Source organism: Sinocyclocheilus grahami, unplaced genomic scaffold (genome assembly GCF_001515645.1).
Source record: "Sinocyclocheilus grahami isolate Dianchi unplaced genomic scaffold, SAMN03320097.WGS_v1.1 scaffold431.1, whole genome shotgun sequence".
NCBI lineage: Eukaryota > Metazoa > Chordata > Actinopteri > Cypriniformes > Cyprinidae > Sinocyclocheilus > Sinocyclocheilus grahami.
The window spans coordinates 961218-982329 of NW_015505610.1; the positions used below are offsets into that span (position 1 = coordinate 961218).

The 21112-nt window shown below is 37.8% G+C and overlaps 1 protein-coding gene across 1 annotated transcript in view; it reads left to right on the plus strand.

Moving 5' to 3' along the window:
- Nucleotides 1-21112, plus strand: part of znf407 (zinc finger protein 407) — a 74748-nt gene that overhangs the window by 10721 nt on the left and 42915 nt on the right. Inside the window, exons 2-3 of the mRNA XM_016233464.1 lie at nt 794-3883; nt 8448-8562. Coding sequence (XP_016088950.1) covers nt 871-3883; nt 8448-8562 — 3128 coding nt within the window. The 5' untranslated portion in view covers nt 794-870. The remainder of the gene's footprint in view (nt 1-793; nt 3884-8447; nt 8563-21112) is intronic.

Consider the following 21112-nt stretch of genomic DNA (forward strand, 5'->3'; position numbering starts at 1 on the left):
AAATAGTGGAGTGTTCCTTTAAAATACATGGCACATTAAAAACGTGACAGTGTGTCAAGCCAGTATTGGTGAAAATAGTGTGCACACTTATTATGATTACAGTAATCTGAAGGCAGTGCAAAAAGACAAAAAGTAAATTTTTTGATTATCGAGTCTTCAACAAGAAGTACAGAATCAGATTCAAGAACCACTGAACACTAAAGCCTGTCATTTTCTTAAGAAAAAAAAATACTGTAGAACTTTGAGATTTTTTCTAAAATAGCATTAAGGAACATCATTAAAAAATGTATGTCTTTAAAAGTTTTTCATGGCACCCTAGGTGTCTAAGATTGAGATTGGTCTGTAACAATTGGTATTGTTGTATCCATACCTTTCAGAATCAGAATCAGAATTAGCTTTATTCGCCAGGTGTGCAAACACACGAGGAATTTGTTGTGGTTTTTTAAGGTGCTCCTGGTACATGCATACATGCATACATACACATTTGACATGAGAACAGAAGAAGAAGAAAAAAAAAACCTTTAAATAGTAAAACCTAACAATAAATAATGTGTATGAATCTGGAACAGTAGATTTATGTACAGATTTGTGCATCATTTACTCTATATAGAACTGCATAAATAAAGAGATATGCATTTGTATTTACATAATACTTGAGAAAGAGGTATTAATTAAGGATGTAGAATGAATTATGGAAATGAATTACAGAATGTATTTATTAATGAATTTCCCCCATTTATTTGAACTTGTACACTATGTAAATATAATTTATCATTATCATTTATTTTCACAGCGTTCTTATCACAGAAAGGTCTTCTATTGATCCTTTAAATTAAGTTCAGTTAATATTCCTTGTGAACCAGCAGCAACATGGACAATCCGAAACGGAAATTAAAATCTGGAAAGGAGATTTCAAAGGACCAGGGTCAACCTAAGAAAAAGACCAATGATACTGGCACAGAAGATGTTTCATCTGCACTTAAAAGTGTTAAAGCATCTGACAATTCAGGATGTATAAATATTGTAGAAGTAAGTGAACATGGTGGGACAGCTACGGTGGAGGACCTGTCCAGAACCATACAGTCTAATGAATGTGGCTCTCCAGGAACAACTGATGCTTTGGTTTGTTCATTTTGCAATTTTGTTGCAAAAACTCAAACTGCACTGAAAATTCACTCAACAAGGAAACACTCTCATAAAGGAGGCTTACAAAATGACACAGTCTCTGACACAGTTATTGCACCGGGGTTAATTCCATTGCAGAACACACCACAATTACAAGAAAGTGAAAACCGAACACATCTTTCAGAGTTGCAACTGGACAGTACTTCCGTGTCTCTGTCAGAGGAAGACAAACAATCAGATACCTACATGGTTCAAACAGAGAGTGAACATGCACATCAGCTCATTGTAGATGAGGTTGTAATATCGGAGAGGGTTGTTGATACTTCTGAGGATGGAAGAACCAGTCCCACTCAGATGTTGCTGGAAATAGTTGAGCCCACTTCATGTGGATGTCAGGATGGTGAAGACACAAATGAGACCTGTAAAGATGGTCATGATATGCAAGCAGGCTGCAGATTTCATTTGGAAAGTAAAGTGAAAAGCAATAAAAATGATGGCATTATTGGACATGCCGAGAATCATAAATGTCAAAGGCATTCAAAGCCTAATACTCTACATGCATTTTCCTGTTGTGTACATAAAGTCATAGATGGACACAGTCCAGACACGCATATTAAGAGGCAAGATAATAAAAAACAAAATGTCTGTAGCTATTCTTGTGTTACAAAGTGTGATCATGAGAAGCAGTGCATGAGCAATATGCACAACCGAAAGATGTTGGAGAATCGGGATTCATTAAAGACAGAGATGACACCTCAAGAATTAGTTTTCCCACCATTGATACATCCGAGTGAAGACGAGGCTCAACATCAATGTGACAGGTGCACCTTCACAGCCAACAACTCCGTAATGTTAGCGCAGCACATTAAAATGCACCATCCAGCGGAGCACCGTTTCCACTGCAGTGCCTGCCATTACTACACTACCACCAAAGAGGCCATGGCGGTTCATCTGTCAGAAGAACTCCACCAACAGGTGGCCAAAGAGAAAAACATTAGCCCTTTATTTAAAGACTGTGTTGAAAAAATCCTTGTGATTCTTTCAGATCAAAGGGAGGACAAAGACATGAATGAGAGTGACACTCGTGAGCAGTGCTCTAAAGAAGCTGGAGAGGTTCAGGAAACAGAAAATGTCCTACCAGAGCCAGCCGAAACAGTAAGGAAAAGTTCTCTTCACAAACGAAAGCGAGGCAGACCGAAGACATCTGATGTGACTGTTTGTAGTCATTGTGGGCTCGTTGCTTCCAATGCCACCAACCTCCGTGTCCATATACGACGCAGGCACAGTCGGTTGTACAGCTTTGTTTGTAAGCTGTGCAACTATTACTGTGTAACCAAGGGTGACATGGACCGCCACTGTGAAACTAAGAAACACATCAATAGAATGCAAGCAGCCGGAAGTGAAAGCAGTGGGGTAGTTCTGCTAGATGCTGAGCAGCCAAGTCAAGCAAAGATAAATGAGGCAGAAATGGGTGACAAAGTATCAATGATTGAGACACCTATTGATGAAGGTGACACAAATAACTCAAGTGTACCATGTAAGAAAAGCAAGTATGACCTGAGTAATATCTGCACTCAGTGTGACTTTGTTGCCCACTCAACTCCGTCTCTAGCTCTCCATGTGCGACGCAAACACACAAAAGACTTTGAGTTTGTTTGTTTAGCATGCAGCTACTACACCGTAACCCGTAGGGAGATGTTTAGACACATGGCAACAGAAAAACACAAGCAGAAAAGTGAGTGTTACCTGAAAAAACAGAACCAAAGCTTTAAAAATGTTCGGGCAACTGTGACCATAAAGTCCACCGTTGAAGACCCAGAGACAATAACAGGATCAGAAGTGTTCCATGACAGTTCTATTTTGACATCATCAAGCACCACAACTAAAGATGAAGATAATTCCACAAAGATCGGAGAAGAGAATTGTGCAAATGAAGATGGAGCAATACAATCTGCTGAAAATAGTACTTCTGAAGCCAATGAAGAATCCTCAACTAATCCAGCTGAATCAAATGTGTCTGACATGGTCCAGTCAATGACGATGGTGAACGATGCAATGCTGGAGGATATGAATGAGGAAAATTTGTTTGAAGATGAAATTACTGATATGGGAGATGACAGTCCCTCTAGTGAGAAACACCTTAGCACGATACAGTTTGATGCATGCATCTATCCCTTAAAAACATTAGCAGAGCGCAAGCAGGCATCACATGACGAAGAACAAACGATAGGTGCATTAAACCAGCAGAGCATCAAAAAGCCTAAAACACTGGTTGGACCTGAGACAAAGACTACCAAACCAATTCCACGTATCCGCTGTGAGGACTGTGGTTTTTTGGCAGATGGCTTAAGTGGACTAAATGTTCATATCTCCATGAAGCATCCATCAAAGGAGAAACATTTCCATTGCTTGCTGTGTGGAAAGTCCTTCTACACAGAGAGTAACCTACAGCAGCACTTAAGCAGTGCAGCACATATGCGCAATGAGCATGAAAGCACTGAAGATCTTCCAGAAGGAGGTGCCAGCTTTAAATGTGTCCGATGCAGTGAGCCCTGCCAAACTGAGCAGGAACTGTTTGTGCATATCAAAGAGAAACATGAGGAACTGCTGAGAGAAGTGAACAAATATGTGCTGGAGGACACAGAGCAGATCAACCGAGAGCGGCAGGAAAACCAGGGCAATGTGTGCAAGTACTGCGGCAAAGTATGCAAGAGCAGCAACTCCATGGCTTTCCTGGCTCACATTCGCACACACACAGGTATGTCTTCCTATCTTTACCATTGCATATTTGCATAAAACCTCTTTAGAATTACAGTTTAGAATGTTCTGTTTGTCAACCTGTCAAAATATTTACTAGCAGAATATTACATTTAATTACTTTTTGTAATTATTTGCTTGGTAAACTCTTAGGCCATGTACACACTTGAAGCTAAATGTGAATAAATGCGTTTTTACTCTTCTGTGTGTTTAATCCTGATTTGTACACACAGTTACAAGTGAAAAGTGCATTTTACAATTCACCAAGCTGAACTGATTTTATCAGCATAGTCTGTACTGAACTGATCTGAGGTTGCTCCCATCAGCCCTGTGGTCTAATGCTAACACAAACATTATTGTCCAGAGAGAGCATACTGTTTAATAGCATCAACATAAAGAGGATAGAGTTATTCTTGTATTCTTTACGCACACTGAGTGATACTTTATGAAATTCACTCCTGTGTACACATTGTTGTCACTGTGTGAAAATGTGCATTTAGAAGATTATAGAAAAAATTTGCAGTTGGTCACTTGTTCATGCATTTAATATTTTTTAATGACACAAAGTGCACTATATAGCAGATAGTGAAGGATTCAATGTAAATATGCTTTCCATTTAGCCCAATGTAGTGTGGTTTTGCATCAGTGTCACATGAACCTCTGCAGGACACTTATAGTGTGGTCCAAAGACAGGATAACACAGAATGGATGATATGTACAGTGTCTTGCATAAGTATTTTTTTTTCTTTCACATTTTGTTATGTTGCTGCCTTATGTTAAACTGCTTTAAAGTGCTTTTTCACATCAATCTACACTCCATACACCATAATGACAAAGTGAAAAACAGGTTTTTAACATATTTGCAAATTTATTTAAAATAAAAAAACTTAAATGATTCCATTGCATAAGTATTCATACCTGAATTTAGGCTGAGATTTAGCTCAGGAGCATTGACATTGCATGTAGATGTTACTATACTTCGAGTGAAGTTAACCTGTGGCAAATTCAATTGAATGAGTATGATTTGGAAAGGCACGCACGCCTTTAATAAAAGGTCTAACAGCTGAAAATGCATATCAGAGCAAAAACCAAGCCCTGAGGTAAAAAAAAAAAAACCTACCCGTAGAGCTCAGAAACAGGATTGCTTCAAGCCACACATCTGGGGAAAAGTTCAGAAAAAAAATCTGCTGCATTGAAGGTTCACAGAAGCATGTAGTTTCTTGCTACCCTTAATGGAAGTTGTTTGAAACAACCAGGACACTTCCTAGAGCTGGCCTCCTGGCCAAACTGAGCAATTAATGGAGAAGGGCTTTGGCTAGAGTAGTGACCAAGAACCTGATGGTCACTCTAGTTATGCTTCATGACCATATGTGGAGAAACCTACAGAAGGACAAACATCATTCCAACACTCCACCGATCTGGGCTTTGTGGCGTTGTGGCAAGACTCAATCCTCTCCTCAGTGAAGACACATGAAAACACACTTGAAATTTGCGGAAAAACACCTAAAGGACCCTCAGACTGTGAGAAACCAGATTCTCTGGTCTGATGAACCTCAATTGCAAGCATCATGTTTGGAGGAAACCAGGCACTGCTCATCACCTGCAGAGTACCATCCCAAATGTAAAGTCTGCTGGTTTTTCAGCGGCAGGGACTGAGGTACTAATCAGAGTAGAAGAAAAGCTTAATGCACCAAAATATTGAGATGGCCTTAATGAAAACCCAGTCCAGAGCATTCCTCAGACTGGGCAGAAGGTTCACCTTCCATCAGGACAGTGACCCTAAGCACACAGCAAGAGTGGCTTATAGACAACTCTGTGAATGTCCTTGAGTGGCCCAACCACAGCTTGGGCTTGAACGCAATCAAATATTTCTGGAGAAACCTGAAAATATCTGTCAGCCCCCATCCAACCTGACAAAGCTTGAGAGGTGAAGAGGTGAGGAGAAGAATGGAAGATAATTGCCAAATGCTGATGTGCAAAGCTTGCCGCATCATACCCAAAAAGACTTGAGGCTGTAAAGGTTCTTCAACCAAGTACTGAATTCAGGGTATGAATATTTATGCAATGTACTTATTTTAGTATATATATTTTTTTTAATTTAAAGTTGTGACAATTCTGTTTTTGTTTTGTCATTATGGTGTATGGAGTGTAGATTGATGTGGAAAAAAGTAATTTAAAGCAGTTTAACATAAGGCAGTAACAAAACAAACATGGGGGTAAGAATACTTTCGCAAGGCACTGTATATACACATAATGTATTTTTACAGCACTGTGGAGGAGATCAATTATTATAATAATCAATCATTAAAAACTGTTAGACAGGCTGGGCATTAACAGCACTGAGAAGTAGAAGAAATAACACATGCCATTCACCACTATTAATTACAAGATTATTTCTAAATTTCAAGATCTTTAATTTAAAATATAGTTTTGTTTCAAATTGATGAAGAGTATTTATAGTGTCTTGAATGTCTCTGCAACTCAGGAAAAAAATAACAATTAGGGCTTCAATTAATGGAAGGCGTTTTCAGTGCTGAAAACTGTCTAGATCTAGTCTGTTAAGAGCTCCAAACTTTTGCTGCAGACTAATAAAATAAATATCAAAATACAGACATTTTTTACTGTTTTTTTTTTTATTATTAAAAAAGCAGTAATTTTTATTAGGTTCTAACCAGTAACCTTAAACAGACCTCAGAACTCTGGAACCATAATGAAAAAATGTTCCCCAGAATGAACCATAAAGCATTGTAAAGCATTTAGTTTTTAATCTCTGATTTTATACATCAGATAAGAACAAATACGTAGCTTTAATAACTTTACTAAAGGTTTAAACATCATTCTAGAAATGTCATAATTAAAAACATGACGGGGCGTACCCCTGGGGCATTGTAAAGAGAACTGCAAAGGGTTTGATGAAAAGCTAATAAATTAACGGAATATAAAATTTTAATAAATAAATAGAGCTGCACAATTAATAAAAAAAAAAAAATGAAACATCAATATGGCTTAGTGCAATCGTCAAATTGCACTAAGGCTGCTTTTTAATTAAATAAGTATATAGACTGTTGTGTGGTATGTTTCAGAGTGAAGCACAGCACTGTGTTCACACGTGAGCAGTTCATGTTTTCATCGCTAAGAGTAGTTTTCTACTGCTGTATTTAATGTTTCAACTAGAGGTCGACCGATACTGGATTTTACCAATACCGATAGCTAGGTTGAACCACACTGGCCGATACCGATTAATCAACCAATAGTTTTTAAAATAGATGCTGAATGAAAACTAAAATAGCACTTTACTATTTTTTTTAAAAACAGTACTAAACCATACTTTAGTAAATGAATAAGAATATTAATATTAATTATTATACTGATCGTTTAAGTTAGTTCATAGTTTATTAGCTAATGTTAACAGAAGAAACTTAAAAGTTTATTAGTAATAGTAAATGTTGAAATTAACACACTGTGAAAAGGAACAATACTTATATGGCTTTCATTAATCTTAGTGTTATAAATTGACTTATTATAAAGTGTTACCATTTCATTCCAACAATCATCCTTAAAGATGGCCATCTTTAAATATCTACACAAAGGCCATAGATAGCATTTAAATTACATACATATGTATATTGTATGTATAATACACACTTTATTTGCTTCTATTTTAGAACACTTGATTATCTAATCAAAATAACAAAATATGTTTGTCACACACTGGGCAAAAGCACAGTGCTGCGTCTAGGAGAACTTATTGGTATCACACACCTGATGCGTCACGTTCAGTTCAAGCGGTGGTCTAAAACAGTTTATTTAATTACCAAACGGACAAAAGTTTACTTGAAGAATGAACCATGTGGCATAGATGAGTTTGAAGTTCGGTGTTTAAAACAAAAACAGAGCAAACGGAAAGAGAACGTGCAATCTATATTATAGCTTTCTTTATTAGAGCCACAGAAAGGTTGAAAAATGCACAATACACAATTTTACAGCCCAGGTTAAAGTCAATTTACAGTGATCGTAATGCAAGGCTAGCACGTCACAAATATAAGCCATATTTTTCTGTGGTCATTAGTATTGGAATTGTTTTTTACTTTTAGGAAGTTTATGTTCAAACATCAGTAAAACTCCCAAACAGTTTTATGGCAGAATAATAATAATGATAATAATATATTACAGAAAAGATACAAGACTTCAGTGCTTGGACCCCTAATAATATTCTACTAAAGAAGATAATGTGAACAAAAGTTACGCCTCCTTATTGTAAGTTTATAGGTCTCAGTGTGCTTTTGGTGTCTAACCCCTATTGTTGCAAATTACTGTATATCTAAAATAAGAGTAATAATATTTGTGCCTGATTATTTATTAGTTATTTACTGATGTTATTTATTGATGATGTAGATATGTGTATTAATTTTTCCCTCCTCACAAGTTTGCAGGTCTTTTCTTAAAGTGATACTGTATTTCACTTACAATTTACTTACAAATTCTGAAATGAAAATCATTTACTCACCCTCATGTCAATATGATAAAGAAAATTCAATGTCTTTTTATTGTTTTTTTCTGTAAAGGATCTAAACCGTTCATGTGCAAGATCTGTAACTTTGCTACCGCTCAACTCGGTGATGCCCGCAACCATGTTAAGAGACATCTAGGCATGAGAGAGTACAAGTGTCACATCTGTGGGTGAGTTCAAGAGAACATCTTTTTTTTTAATTACAATTGTCAGCTGAATGTTTTACTTCAGTCATTCTTAATTACAGTCTAGATCACCCCTCCCCCTGCATGTTTTGTATTTCTGTCTGTAACACCTGATCAGATCTTCAGCTTGTTAGAAAAGAGACTTCATGAACTAAACTGTGTTCTGACTGACACAGTCCCTACACAGGGTTTATACATTTATACACTTTTTAGTTATGAAATTGAGCCAATTATGTGCTGAAACATATTCATATTGTTAAGAAGACATTTACAAAAAAAATTAGTACAACTTGGATGGTATATGGCGCTATGGGCAAATTTTGTTAAGCAATATCCTAAACCAGGGTTCCTCAAAAGGCTGCCCATGGGCCACAACTGGCCCATGAGAGAAACATGTTTGGCCCACACTAATTTCAAATAAGGTGGCATGAAAATTCTACACCGGACACGAGCGGCGCAGTGCGACACAACAAAATACAATAGAACCCATTATAATCAGTGATGCTGTCTAATAGGCTACTGGATATGACGCGACATGTAGACATGATGTGACAGCGAAAACACGACGAGTGTGAAGAAAAGAAAAGTGGACACGGAAAACAGACGATTCAAATGTGAATGGACTAAACTATTTTGAGTGAGTGAGTGACTGATACCATCTTTGTTATGGAATACACGTGTTGGTTCACATTGAGTTCACAATTTTAATGTACCACAAGTTTGCTTTAATTTATTTTCAAGATCTGAGGTAAAATATCTATTAGGGATGCACCTAATATCGGGCCCGATACTGCTCTCCTGTACTCGTACTTGTACTCGTTAAAATGCCCCGATACCAAACGCCGATACCACACAGCATGTGATAAGCACCATAATCAGACAATGAAACACCGACAACAGAACAATAGACAGCAGAATGGAGTTATTAGAGATTAAGGATGTCTACGAAGTATATGTATGCAATGAATATAATGTTAAACATTCAGTATTAACGTCTGTATAGCTGATGTGCGCGAGTTGATAAGCAAAGCGCGTTGAGTGGATTGAGCACGCGGCGGCGCAGATGCGAGAGCTTGTCGAGTGAATATCCCTTTCTCACAGACATCACTGGAAAGTTTGTAGTTCGGTCGGATACGTCAAAAACAAGTAAGTAAAACAATGCACAAGTTACTTAACGGTAGGGAGACAGAGAGAGAGAGAGAGAGAGAGAGAGAGAGAGAGAGAGAGAGAGAGAGAGAGAGAGAGAGAGAGAGAGAGAGAGAGAGCGTGCACTTCTGTTGTGTGATCTTTGATGTTCACTCACTTAGCACACGCATCATTTGGATTAAAACTAAATCGTAAAAATAAGACCATTTATGGGGGCATTCACTATAAATGTCATTTATTTTTAACATTAGGCATACACGACTTTCAGGCGAAAGTGAATCTAGGCTGTACTATTCTGCATCAGTTCAAATACGTGCATGCGTTGCACGTTTTGCTTGCTTGAGTGTTTCTGCATTATATGAGTGGCTTTGGAATATAAATCGCAGCATGTTTCAGATGGAAAAAAAACGCGACTTCTATTTCTATTCTATTTCTCTTGTTATATTTTATTACCATTTTCTAAACTATAGCGAATAAACTGTGATAATGTGAGAAATGTTGAAGCTTGTCTAAATAAATTTAGGTTTGACTGTATCTATTTGATAAATAAAGTTAACCAACTAACATTATACATACTCTTTTAGTTTCTGTACCCAATATTTAAAAAATTTACAAATGCAATAAAAATATTGGTATCGGTACTCGGTATTGGCAAGTACCAAAAATAAAAGTATCGGTATCGGGCGAGTACTGAAAAAAAGTGGTATCCGTGCATCCCTAATATCTGTTGTTGCTTCCAGTATGGCTGTAAAGGTCACGCAAAATAATATTCAAACTCACATTAGACACTTGTAACATTGAATAAAGCACAAAATCATTGCCTGAGATTATCACTGTCATAGTTTGTATGTTGTTTCAACCGTGACGTCATAGAAAATAGAAACTGTTTCAAAAATAGAATCCCTTGTCGCTTGCCGTGTGTTGCTTATCGTGGGTAGTTAGGACAAAAACTAAATGGAAAGTAGGCTACCTTTTATTGCGTCACGTCACGTCTGGTTGGGACACGGTGTTACAGTTTGATCCTCCCAAAAAAATCTCAGTATAAAAATATTAATGCTGACAGATCTAATAGTTGAATTTGCAATTAGGGAAAGTGGAGAGAAATTCAGAGAAGAGATACAGGTGAGCAGGAACAGTTTACTTGATTGGCAGACATGGAGTTCTAGGTTTTTTGTTTGTTCATTTGTTTTTAATATTGAACAGGCAAAGTTCTTTAGTTTTCTGCATCTGAATACAAAATGTTCATAATTGTTTGAATAAAACAGACAACTGGGGGAAAAAATCTGAATATTTATCTTGTGACTTTTTAACAAAAATAAAAACAAAAACATTAGCAACAACAATAATATTAAGAGCAAACGTTTTAGTTATATCATGGTCAGTGGCCCTTGGCTCAGTATTGTTGGCAAAATTTGGCCCTCAGTGAAAACTAATTGAGGAACTTTGGCCTAAACAGTGCAAGGAAGTTTGACTTCAATTTTTGAAAATTCATAGATTACTTTAGACTCATACCTTTGTGTTGTTTGGTGCACTGTATTAATATTTGACACCTTTAAGATGTATGTTGTGCAACTTGATGTTTACCTGTAAAATAAAAGGTATTGTCTTCCATTAATGCACATTCATGCTGCCTGCGTAATTTAATGCATTGTGTTATTGTGTGGGGTTGGGAATCTTCTCTCTGAGTGGTGACTGACGGGAAGACGATGCAGAACAGTTTTTCTCAGGTGAATGTTTTTAATGGGTTAACATAAAGCATACAAACCTTCATCCATAGAAAAAAAGGTTATTTCACTTTGTTTGGCAGTCGGGGCTGCTTGTTAACATCTGCAATGCCCACAGGGTTGTGACGGCGTTCAGGTTGTGGTGCTTTCCATGGACCCCCTATGTCGAGTCACGACATAACTCGTAGTTACCAACAGATAGGGAATGTCTCGGTTACGTGCGTAAAACTCGTTCCCTGATGGAGGGAACAGAGACATTCTCAACCTTGAACCATCACTGGTTGCCAGGGAAACTTTCTCGGCTCCTCAGCTTAAAACCTGATGAGTGGATGCATATGTCGCCTATTTATACCCGAATGCACGGGAAGTGGATCAGGCATGCAAAATTTCCACTAGCAAAATTTCATTGGCATTTTCTCTTAAAGTCAAGTAAACCCCTCATGTCGAGTTACGACATAACATTTCCATTCCCTTCATCAGGGAACGAGGGTTACGTACGTAACCGAGACATTTTTAACTCATAAAATTTTGCACTGGTAGATCATCCTTACATAGTATAACCGGGATTACATTTACATTGTCATTTTGCAGACACTTTTATCCAAATCGATTTACAATTAGGGAATACATATAGCGATTCTTCTTTAAGAGGCAAACAGACACAGGAAGTGCTTGTAATACCAAGTTTTAGGCATTGTTCAAAAAAGTACAAGTTAAAAAGGGAAGAAATAAATAAAGAGAAAGACAATGTTTTAAAAAAAATTTTTTATTTAAGATGAAGTCAAGTAGCATTGAAAGAGATGAGTTTTCAGCTGTCCTTTTAAAATTGTCAGGGATTCAGCATTCTGGATAGGGTTGGGAAGATCATTCCACCAGCCAGGAATGGTGAACGAGATTGTTCTGGAAAGTGATTTTGAAGCTCTCTGTGATGGTACCACGAGGCGTCGCTCACTAGCGGATCTCAGACTTCTGGAGGGGATGTAGATTCGTAGTAGTGAGTGGAAGTAGGCAGGTGCTGAGCCTGTGGCTGTTCTATATGGAAGCATCAATGTCTTGAACTTGATGCGAGCCGCAAACGGTAACCAGTGCAAGGAGATAAAGAGAGGTGTAACATGGGCGCTTTTGGGCTCGTTAAAGACCAGTCGTGCCTCTGCATTCTGAATCATTTGTAGAGGTTTGATTGTGCTTGATGGAAGTCCAGCCAGAAGAGCATTGCAGTAGTCCAGCCTAGAAATGACAAGGGCCTGGACAAGAAATTTTGCAGCATGCTCCGTTAGAAAGGGCCTGATCTTTCTGATGTTGTGCAATGCAAACCTGCAAGATCGAGCAGTCTTTGCAATGTGGTCTTTGAATGTCAGCTGGTCATCAAAGATTACACCAAGATTTCTGACCGAAGTTGATGGGGTAATTGTAGAAGAACCTAGCTGGATGGTGAAATCATGCTGTAGAGTTGGAGTGGCAGGGAAGACAACAAGCTCAGTCTTTGCCAGGTTGAGCTGTAGCTAATGTTCTTTTATCCATGCCGAGATGTCCGCCAGGCAGCCTGAAATCCGTGCAGCTACCGTTGAACCATCTGTTTGAAATATTCATCTGGATCATCTGGTTGTGCCTGTGAGGAGAGATGTGTTGATGATGTGTGTGAGTGCTGGTAAGAGTGTAGGAGAGATTGCTTGGAGAAGGTGTAAGGGGATTGGGTCCAGAGGGTATGTTGTAGGATGGCTGGAGAGGAGAAGTTTTGATACTTCTGCCTCAGTGAGGGGACAGAAGGAGAAGATGGGAGTTTTAGCAGTGGGTGTGGTTGGTTTGAAGTCCTGTGTGTGTGGGGCTGAGAATTGACTACTGATTGTTCTAGTTTTGTCTGTGAAGAATGTGGTGAAATCATCAGCTGTTATAGAAGTGGTGGAGGGGGACAGAGGAGAGAATTGAATGTTTTGAAGAGATTACGTGTGTCTGGAGCGCTGTTGATCTTATTGTGGAAGTAGGAAGATTTGGCAGTACGGACTTCAGCAGAGAAAGATGAAAGCAAAAACTGATACATACTCAGGTCTGACAGATATTTTGATTTGCACCATTTTCTCTCTGCTGCCCTGAGTTTGGTCCGATGCTCACGAAGAACATCAGATAACCAGGGGTTAGAAGGGGGAGTCCGTGCTGGCCTGGAGGAGAGAGGACAAATATCGTCTAGACGAGGTGTGCTGTTAAACAATAGAGGCTGTTAAAAGTATCCGTCTTCAGCACTGATTCATTTGTGCTGTTTGTGAAATTACAGTTTGACAGTTTTAAAATTACTGATTTAATCTGTTCATCAGTGTGGACTCATTTAATCCTTCATCTCACTCTGTTCAGCCACAACATTAAAATCACATGCCTAATATCATATATGCCCCCATTTGTGCTGCCAAAACACCTCTGATGCATCGAGACATGGACTCCACAAGACCTCAGCGCATGTCCTTTGATATCGGGCACCAAGACATTAGCAGAAGATCTTTTAAATCCTGCAAGTTGTGATATGGGGCCTCTATGGATCAGATTTGTTCCAGCACATCCCACAGATGTGCTCAGTCAGATTGAAATCTGGGGAATTTGGAGGCCAAGGCAACCTTGAACTGTCAAGTTCTTCAAACAATTCCAGAACAATTTTTGCAGTGTGGCAGGGTGCATTATCCTGCTGAAAAAGACACACCTTTGCAATGGAGGGGTGTACGTCATCTGCAATAATCTTTAGGTAGGTATGTTAAAGTAAGTGCATGTTAAAGTAACATCCATATGAATGCCAGGTCCCAAGGTTTCCCAGCAGAACCTTGTCCAGAACATAACACTGCTCCCTCCGGCCTGCCTTGTCCTCAAAGTGCATCCTGCTGCCATCTCTTCCTCAGGTAAACAACCCGCATGCACCCAGTAATCAACCTGATTTAAAAGAACATGTGATTCATCAGACTAAACAACCTTTTTTTCTCTTCAGAGACAATCACAGAATATGACAGAGCTCGTGTTTAAAAACACACTGGAATTAATAATTCACTGAAAAAGCAATCTCTGTTCTCTCTGCAATCTCTGATGTAATCAGCCTGGTTTCCTTTATATTAGCACTGTTTTGGACGGATTGTTTGAATGCATTCGCTTACTGGATCATTGGACTGAAAACTTTACCAGAGTTTAGCGGATTAAATTTATCTGAGCGCAAGCAGAGAAGCAAAATTGGGTTAAAGGGTTAGAATAGAAATTGTGCTTCAGTAATTTTGCGTTAAATTATTTTAACGCGTTAAGGATTGTAAAATTAATCACATGCGTTATATACATATATACAGTGGGTACGGAAAGTATTCAGACCCCCTTAAATTTTTCACTCTTTGTTATATTGCAGCCATTTGCTAAAATCATTTAAGTTAATTTTTTTTCCTCATTAATGTACACACAGCACCCCATATTGACAGAAAAACACAGAATTGTTGACATTTTTGCAGATTTATTAAAAAAGAAAAACTGAAATATCAGTCTAGCCAGTCTCCAGACCTCAATCCTATAGAAAATCTATGGAGGGAGCTGAAACTTTGAGTTGCCAACTATATATATATATATATATATATTAGTGCTGGGCAATGATTAAAACTTTACAATTGGGCTTGACTAGGTGCTCTGAAACTCCACCATTGCTCCAAAATTTTCCTTACTTCCTTTTTAATAGCCTCTCTCTGAACCTCTGGTGTTATGTAGGAGTGCTGGGCTGGGGCCCCTGACCCTGACACTGGTTTACCAGTTATCCTTCACTGTACCACTTTTGGTAGGTATTAATCAGTGCATACTGGGAACAGCCCATAAGACTTGTCATTTTGGAGATGCTCTAACCCGGTCTTCTATCATCATTATTTGGCCCTTGTCAAGATCACCCTTTTCATCTTTTCTCTTGCCTGTTTTAACTGCTTACAACACATGACATTTTAGAACTGACTGTTCATGTACTGCCTAATATATCCCACTCCTTGATAGGTACCACAATAACAATATAATCAAAGTTATTTACTGTTTTGGCAAACCAGCTGCAATTTGGTGCAGGTTTTGCAAACAGACTTTTACAGAAGGATATGGACCCGACATGCAGCGGCAACAAGTAGGTGTGTTACACGGTGTCTACACCAGGCACAACCATTCTAGAAGCTGTCTACACTGAATGCAACAAAGTGATTGTTGCAAATCCATTTATCCTTCTTATCAGAAGTAGCACAAATGCTTGGAGTACTTCAGCATTATTGATTATCGTAATAGGTTCAGTTGTCTTTTGTTGCATTGCAGTGAATTGTGCACAATGATTATCTTGCTTACATTGTGTTTTCACTGTGTTAGATATGATGAAAGCATTCATTAGTGTGCCAAAGTCCAGTTTCAGTGGCGAGATTCTTGCATGTGCGCTCAACAGACATGACAGTGATCAGATACAGTGTTCAGTACTGCATCATTCTATGCAATAATAGTAGATCTAAATATAATTATGTAATCCATGGGCTTTCAAACTGGGGTCCGCAAAATAATTTGATTTACCGTATTTTCCGGATGACTTTTTATCTTCTAAAACGTGCTATGATTTATATTCCAAAATGACTTATATAATGCATTTAATGTTAAATAAGCAAGACGTAAGCACTTAAAAGCGGGCACATCAATGTTTCTATAAATATATTTCTCATGTCTGTGTGACAAGTAGACCGTATCGCTGAGTTTTTCTTCATTTCAGGAAGCGGTTCACAGAGACCAAGATGGCAAGCGCATTTTGTTTTCTTTATTTAACAAAAGTAGAATGTTTCACTGTTATTTTGAAGATAAAAATAGACCACTTTGAATGATGTCTTTCCCTTATTTGACGGATATGACATCTTTCTGCTGATATAAGGAATTCAAGTGTCCATGTCAGTGTCAACTCTTCGTCATCAAAATAAATGAGACTAAATGTACAAAAGGTATTTGGTGACTAAGTTTAACTTGTCTGTGGTAGAATATGTAGGTTGCACCAGTACCGTCCCATGAAATGTTTTTTTCAAAACACATTTTTTGCATATGTGAAGGATGCTGTTTTAAGTAGATATTTGGATACGTGAGAAGGACAAAGCCTTCTTTACATAATAAATAATAATATAGTAGCAACCAAATATTAAATCGCATCTAATGATTTACTCATAGAAATGATTCATGCCGAATGTTTCAGTTTCATTTTAAGTAAGTTTGTTTTAGGCTTAGTATTTAAAGGCACAATATTCAATTCAATTCAAGTTTATTTGCATAGCGCTTTTCACGATGCAAATCATTGCAAAGCAGCTTTACAGAAAATTAAAGTTTCTACATTATATTTAGTAATAGCTTATCAGTGGTGACTACTATCTCAAGTTGATGTCCATATGGCAGAAGTGTACGGTAATAATCAAGCAGTTAGTTAATGTCATGAAATCAAACAGACGGTGAACACTATTAATAGCAATGATTATATGTTGTGATGAAAATTATAGCAAAATTTGGTAGTTTTGTATTTTGTCTGAGGGTTGGCATCATCTGAGGTCCTATGGGGGGTTGGCATCATTTCTTCTCAAGTGTTCAGTCATCTCAGGTCTTTGTAAGGGCTGGATCCAGACTGAAGCTTGTGTAATTCCTAGTTACCACGGGATGCCAATCCCGTAGAAACACAGAAGGTAATAGAGAAAAATTTGCGTAGCTGCTGTTCCAACTAAGCAAAAAAGGATGTGTTCAACCCAAGCAAAAGAATGAAAATGTGCATTTGATCAGATGTAACTGAAGTACAAGGTTATGAAATTCATTATGTGAATGCTTGGCTAAAGAGATGTGTCTTTAATCTAGATTTAAACAGAGAGAGTGTGTCTGAAAGTGTGTCAGGAAGGCTATTCCAGAGTTTGGGAAAAAGCTCTACCTCCTTTAGTGGACTTTGCTATCCTAGGAACTACCAAAAGACCAGAGTTTTGTGACCTTAGGGAGCATGATGGATTGTAGCGTGATAGAAGACTATAGTTAGGCTATATGTAAGTTTTTGCTGCCAGAGGGTCTGTATTCAAAAGAAACAAAGGTGTAGTTTGATAACGCCATGACTGAGTGTGGACTCATGGGAGTTGTCGTCTTCATCTCCACAGCTGATGCAATCCGACGGGACTCGTGCAGAAATCATGTTCATGGATGAGCTAATGTATTAAAGATTTATTAACGTCGTAGTATGAAGCAGGGTGAGGCTGAAAGCCATGAAAGCGAAATGAGGCCGCTGAACGAGCATAATACACGGCTCAAAAGCAGCAGAGCTTTTATTATTCCCCAGTCGACTGCTTCTGCTCCTTCCGGTCGTGCGTATGTGGGGTAAAGCAGCGCTGTTTTATCATACTAGATACATTTGAAAGTTCTGTTATAATGCTACTCTGTGCGGTCATCAACTGTCTAATAAAACGCATAACATATTAAAGCGTCTTTGGTGTTTCCAAGTTTTCTACAAACAAAACTGGAAATCGAGGGTGTGATGTCATTGGTAGGCGATGCAATGACCAGGAACGAGACACTATTTAAAATTGCTATTTCTCTGGATTTAAACATAACTTGTTTTATAAAAGATTTATTAAATTAATATTAACTACATAAACTACATTAAATAATTAAGACATCTCTAACAGGTAAAGTATAATGAAGTATGTAGTCTAATATTTCTTAAAATGCTCTTCTCTTGACTTAATTTCTCTAGCGAACTAACGAGTTTTTAATAACATCTATAGTACATAGATGGATTAATGGCACATGTCATTAAGTCCCCACGCAACGTCAACCATCGTTCCCTTCACATATCACCATAAAGTTCATCTTTATGGTACCATATACAGATTTGGGTGTTTACTTTTTATTTTTACGAAAGCTTTAAGTGCAGTTAATTATTTGTCATACGTGCATTGTCATTTCCCGCTCGTACCACAAATATGCCTTCTTGCTTGAAACCATGCTCTTTTGTTTGCCATCAAACAGTTGACCACTGCCGTGTGTGTATCCTGTCCCAAAATGCGACGAAAAGTCCTACACAACTATACTGCACTTAGGACTGTTACGGTGAAGGAATTTCCCTTGCGGTAATTTTGAGTGGCTCAATAGCGCGATATGCGGTATTATCGCCATATATATATATATATATATATGTATATATATATATATATATAATCAATCTGTGTGTGTATGTGTTATGATATAACGAGGTCATATTCAGAAACCAATGAAACAGAAACCAAATAGCGTTGAAATGGGAAGTGAAGTAAACAGAAGAGAATGACAAAATTACGATCCACATAACAGAACATAAACCTGACAATAAGATCGTTAGGCTATTGTTAGCCTATATGCATAACAGTTCGTTCTGATCCTTGAATCCGACTGGACAAGACACTTTCTATATTTTTTTCCACCTGCGCACGTTCTAGACGGGCTGTCAGTCAGGTGTTGGAAAGGGACTGTCTTTGAGCGAATCTTTTAACCGTTCATTCAACTACACGTTCAAAAACGCTGATTCATTCAAAGAGAGACAAAATGAAAAATGCTGTTGAAATCATTTTAACTTTGAGCGCTATGTTAGAAGGCTCAGATGACAAATGCGTCGATGCTAAGACAGAGATTTGGCTTTCCTTGGACATGACTACCTATTTTCACAAATATATATGACTCCCAAGTAATTTCAGATGCTCAGTTGATCTCTCTCTCATTCGTTGTCTATTTAGGCTTGTTAAGTGCAAATCTACGGAGCCTCAGTACAAATCAGCATGGTACACATTGTTATCATTACTAACTTATTTAATATTCAGTACACATGCACGAAGTGTAAAACGAGAAGGGCAAAACCCTATGAAAAAAGAAAACACGCAAAAATCGCAGTTGCTGTGGTTCTTGCATTTCTCTGCAGTTTGCTCGTCAATAGCGCGTCAATAGGTATTACGGTTATCGCGACAGCCCTAACTGCACTTCGAAAATGCGACTAAAATAAGAATACTCCACGTCTTAATTCGATTTGTGTTTACTTTGAGTATGACTTTAGCCGGATTAAGGTAATCAAAAATCTCTGTTTACATGGTAGATTCTTAATCAGAGTATTGTCTTAATCATGTTAATATCGGAATATTGTTGTCCATGTAAATGTACTGCATATGAGCAAACTAATAAACTCCTTTTACTATCTAAGTGCTGTATTCACCTCTGTCTCTAGCTGTTTATATTTGATAGAGCACAATCAATCAGACTTTACATGAGGACACTTTTAATCGTCACTAATCATTTCATATAATCCCTTAAACCCAGTTTTGTGCTTAACCCTTTTTCCAAGCAAACATCAGACTTTAAATCTGAATTTTGTGACCGCAAAGAATGCTTGGCTTATGATTAATCCTTTTTGATTCGTGCTTTTGCATAAATCACATTCTAAGTGAGAATAAAAATATTGTTGATCAATATGTAATGCTCAATGGACACCAACTAAGAAGATGCCTTACCGACACAATGGCAGTAATTGCTGGATTTGATTATATTTGTATATATACTTGGATACTTTTTTCTTAATGTTCTCTAGTACAATGCATGGAAAGATTGCAAAATTTTAATGTATTATACATATATTTAGAAACAGAAAACATAAAAAGTATGTAATTAAAGGGGTCATCGGATGCCTATTTTACACAAGTTGATATGACTCTTTAGGATCTAAATGAAAAAGTCTATAACATACTTTGGTTAAAATTTCTCAATGGTAGTGTAAGGGAAACAGGTCAATTTAGCTCAAAGGGAATCATTTATGATTTTATAGGGAATTTGGCCAGAATCACGGTTTTACGGCTGATCACTGAGTCGGCCAGCCATTCATTGAACGAGCCGTATAACATCAATTCTGCAATGGATATTAATATCCAAAGTATAGTGAAAACACTATTTATTAGCACAGTAACAAGATCGGCAGTTTAAGACATTAACTTGTAAGCACAAAACATAAGATTCTTATCTTTTCAATATAAATAAGGCTTTATTAGATAAATCTAAGACATATAAACTAATCTAACACAAACACACGCACTCACACATTCACACAAGTTGCAGGAAGAGTGAAAGTGAGGAAAGAATGAGTTTAAAAGAATGAAAATGTGAAATCCCAAGTTTACAGCAATATGTGCAGTTGCATAGACATGAACAACCATCAATCACTTAATTAACCCTCGAATTGAGTTCCTCAATGAGGTTAAAATTTATATTAAATGCACCAGTTCAGCTAGAATCTGGAGGTACTTGCGTTGCCTGTGTAGGGGGGTTCCCTTTGTTGTCCTTGCAGAAAAGGGGGTTTCCCGAGGTTGCTGATTGGCTGGAAGTTCAGTAGTCGTTGAAGTGATGTCTTGGGAAGCCAGTGGTTGGACATTGGCTGAAGATGCAGAGTTGTGGGCTGGTTGAAGTTTTGAGGCGGTCAAAGACTTGAAGTGAACTCAGACAAAACTTAACTCAGAACACGAAACTCTCAACGGAAAAGAAAAGAAATCAAAGTAGAAGAATAGAAGTAACGAGACTAGATGGTTTTCTTCTCATCGTGGCTAAGTAGCATCGGGCGTGCAGGCCGAAGCACGCTGGAATGGCGCTCGACGAATTCATGTGCAAAAAAAGTGGCTAAAAGC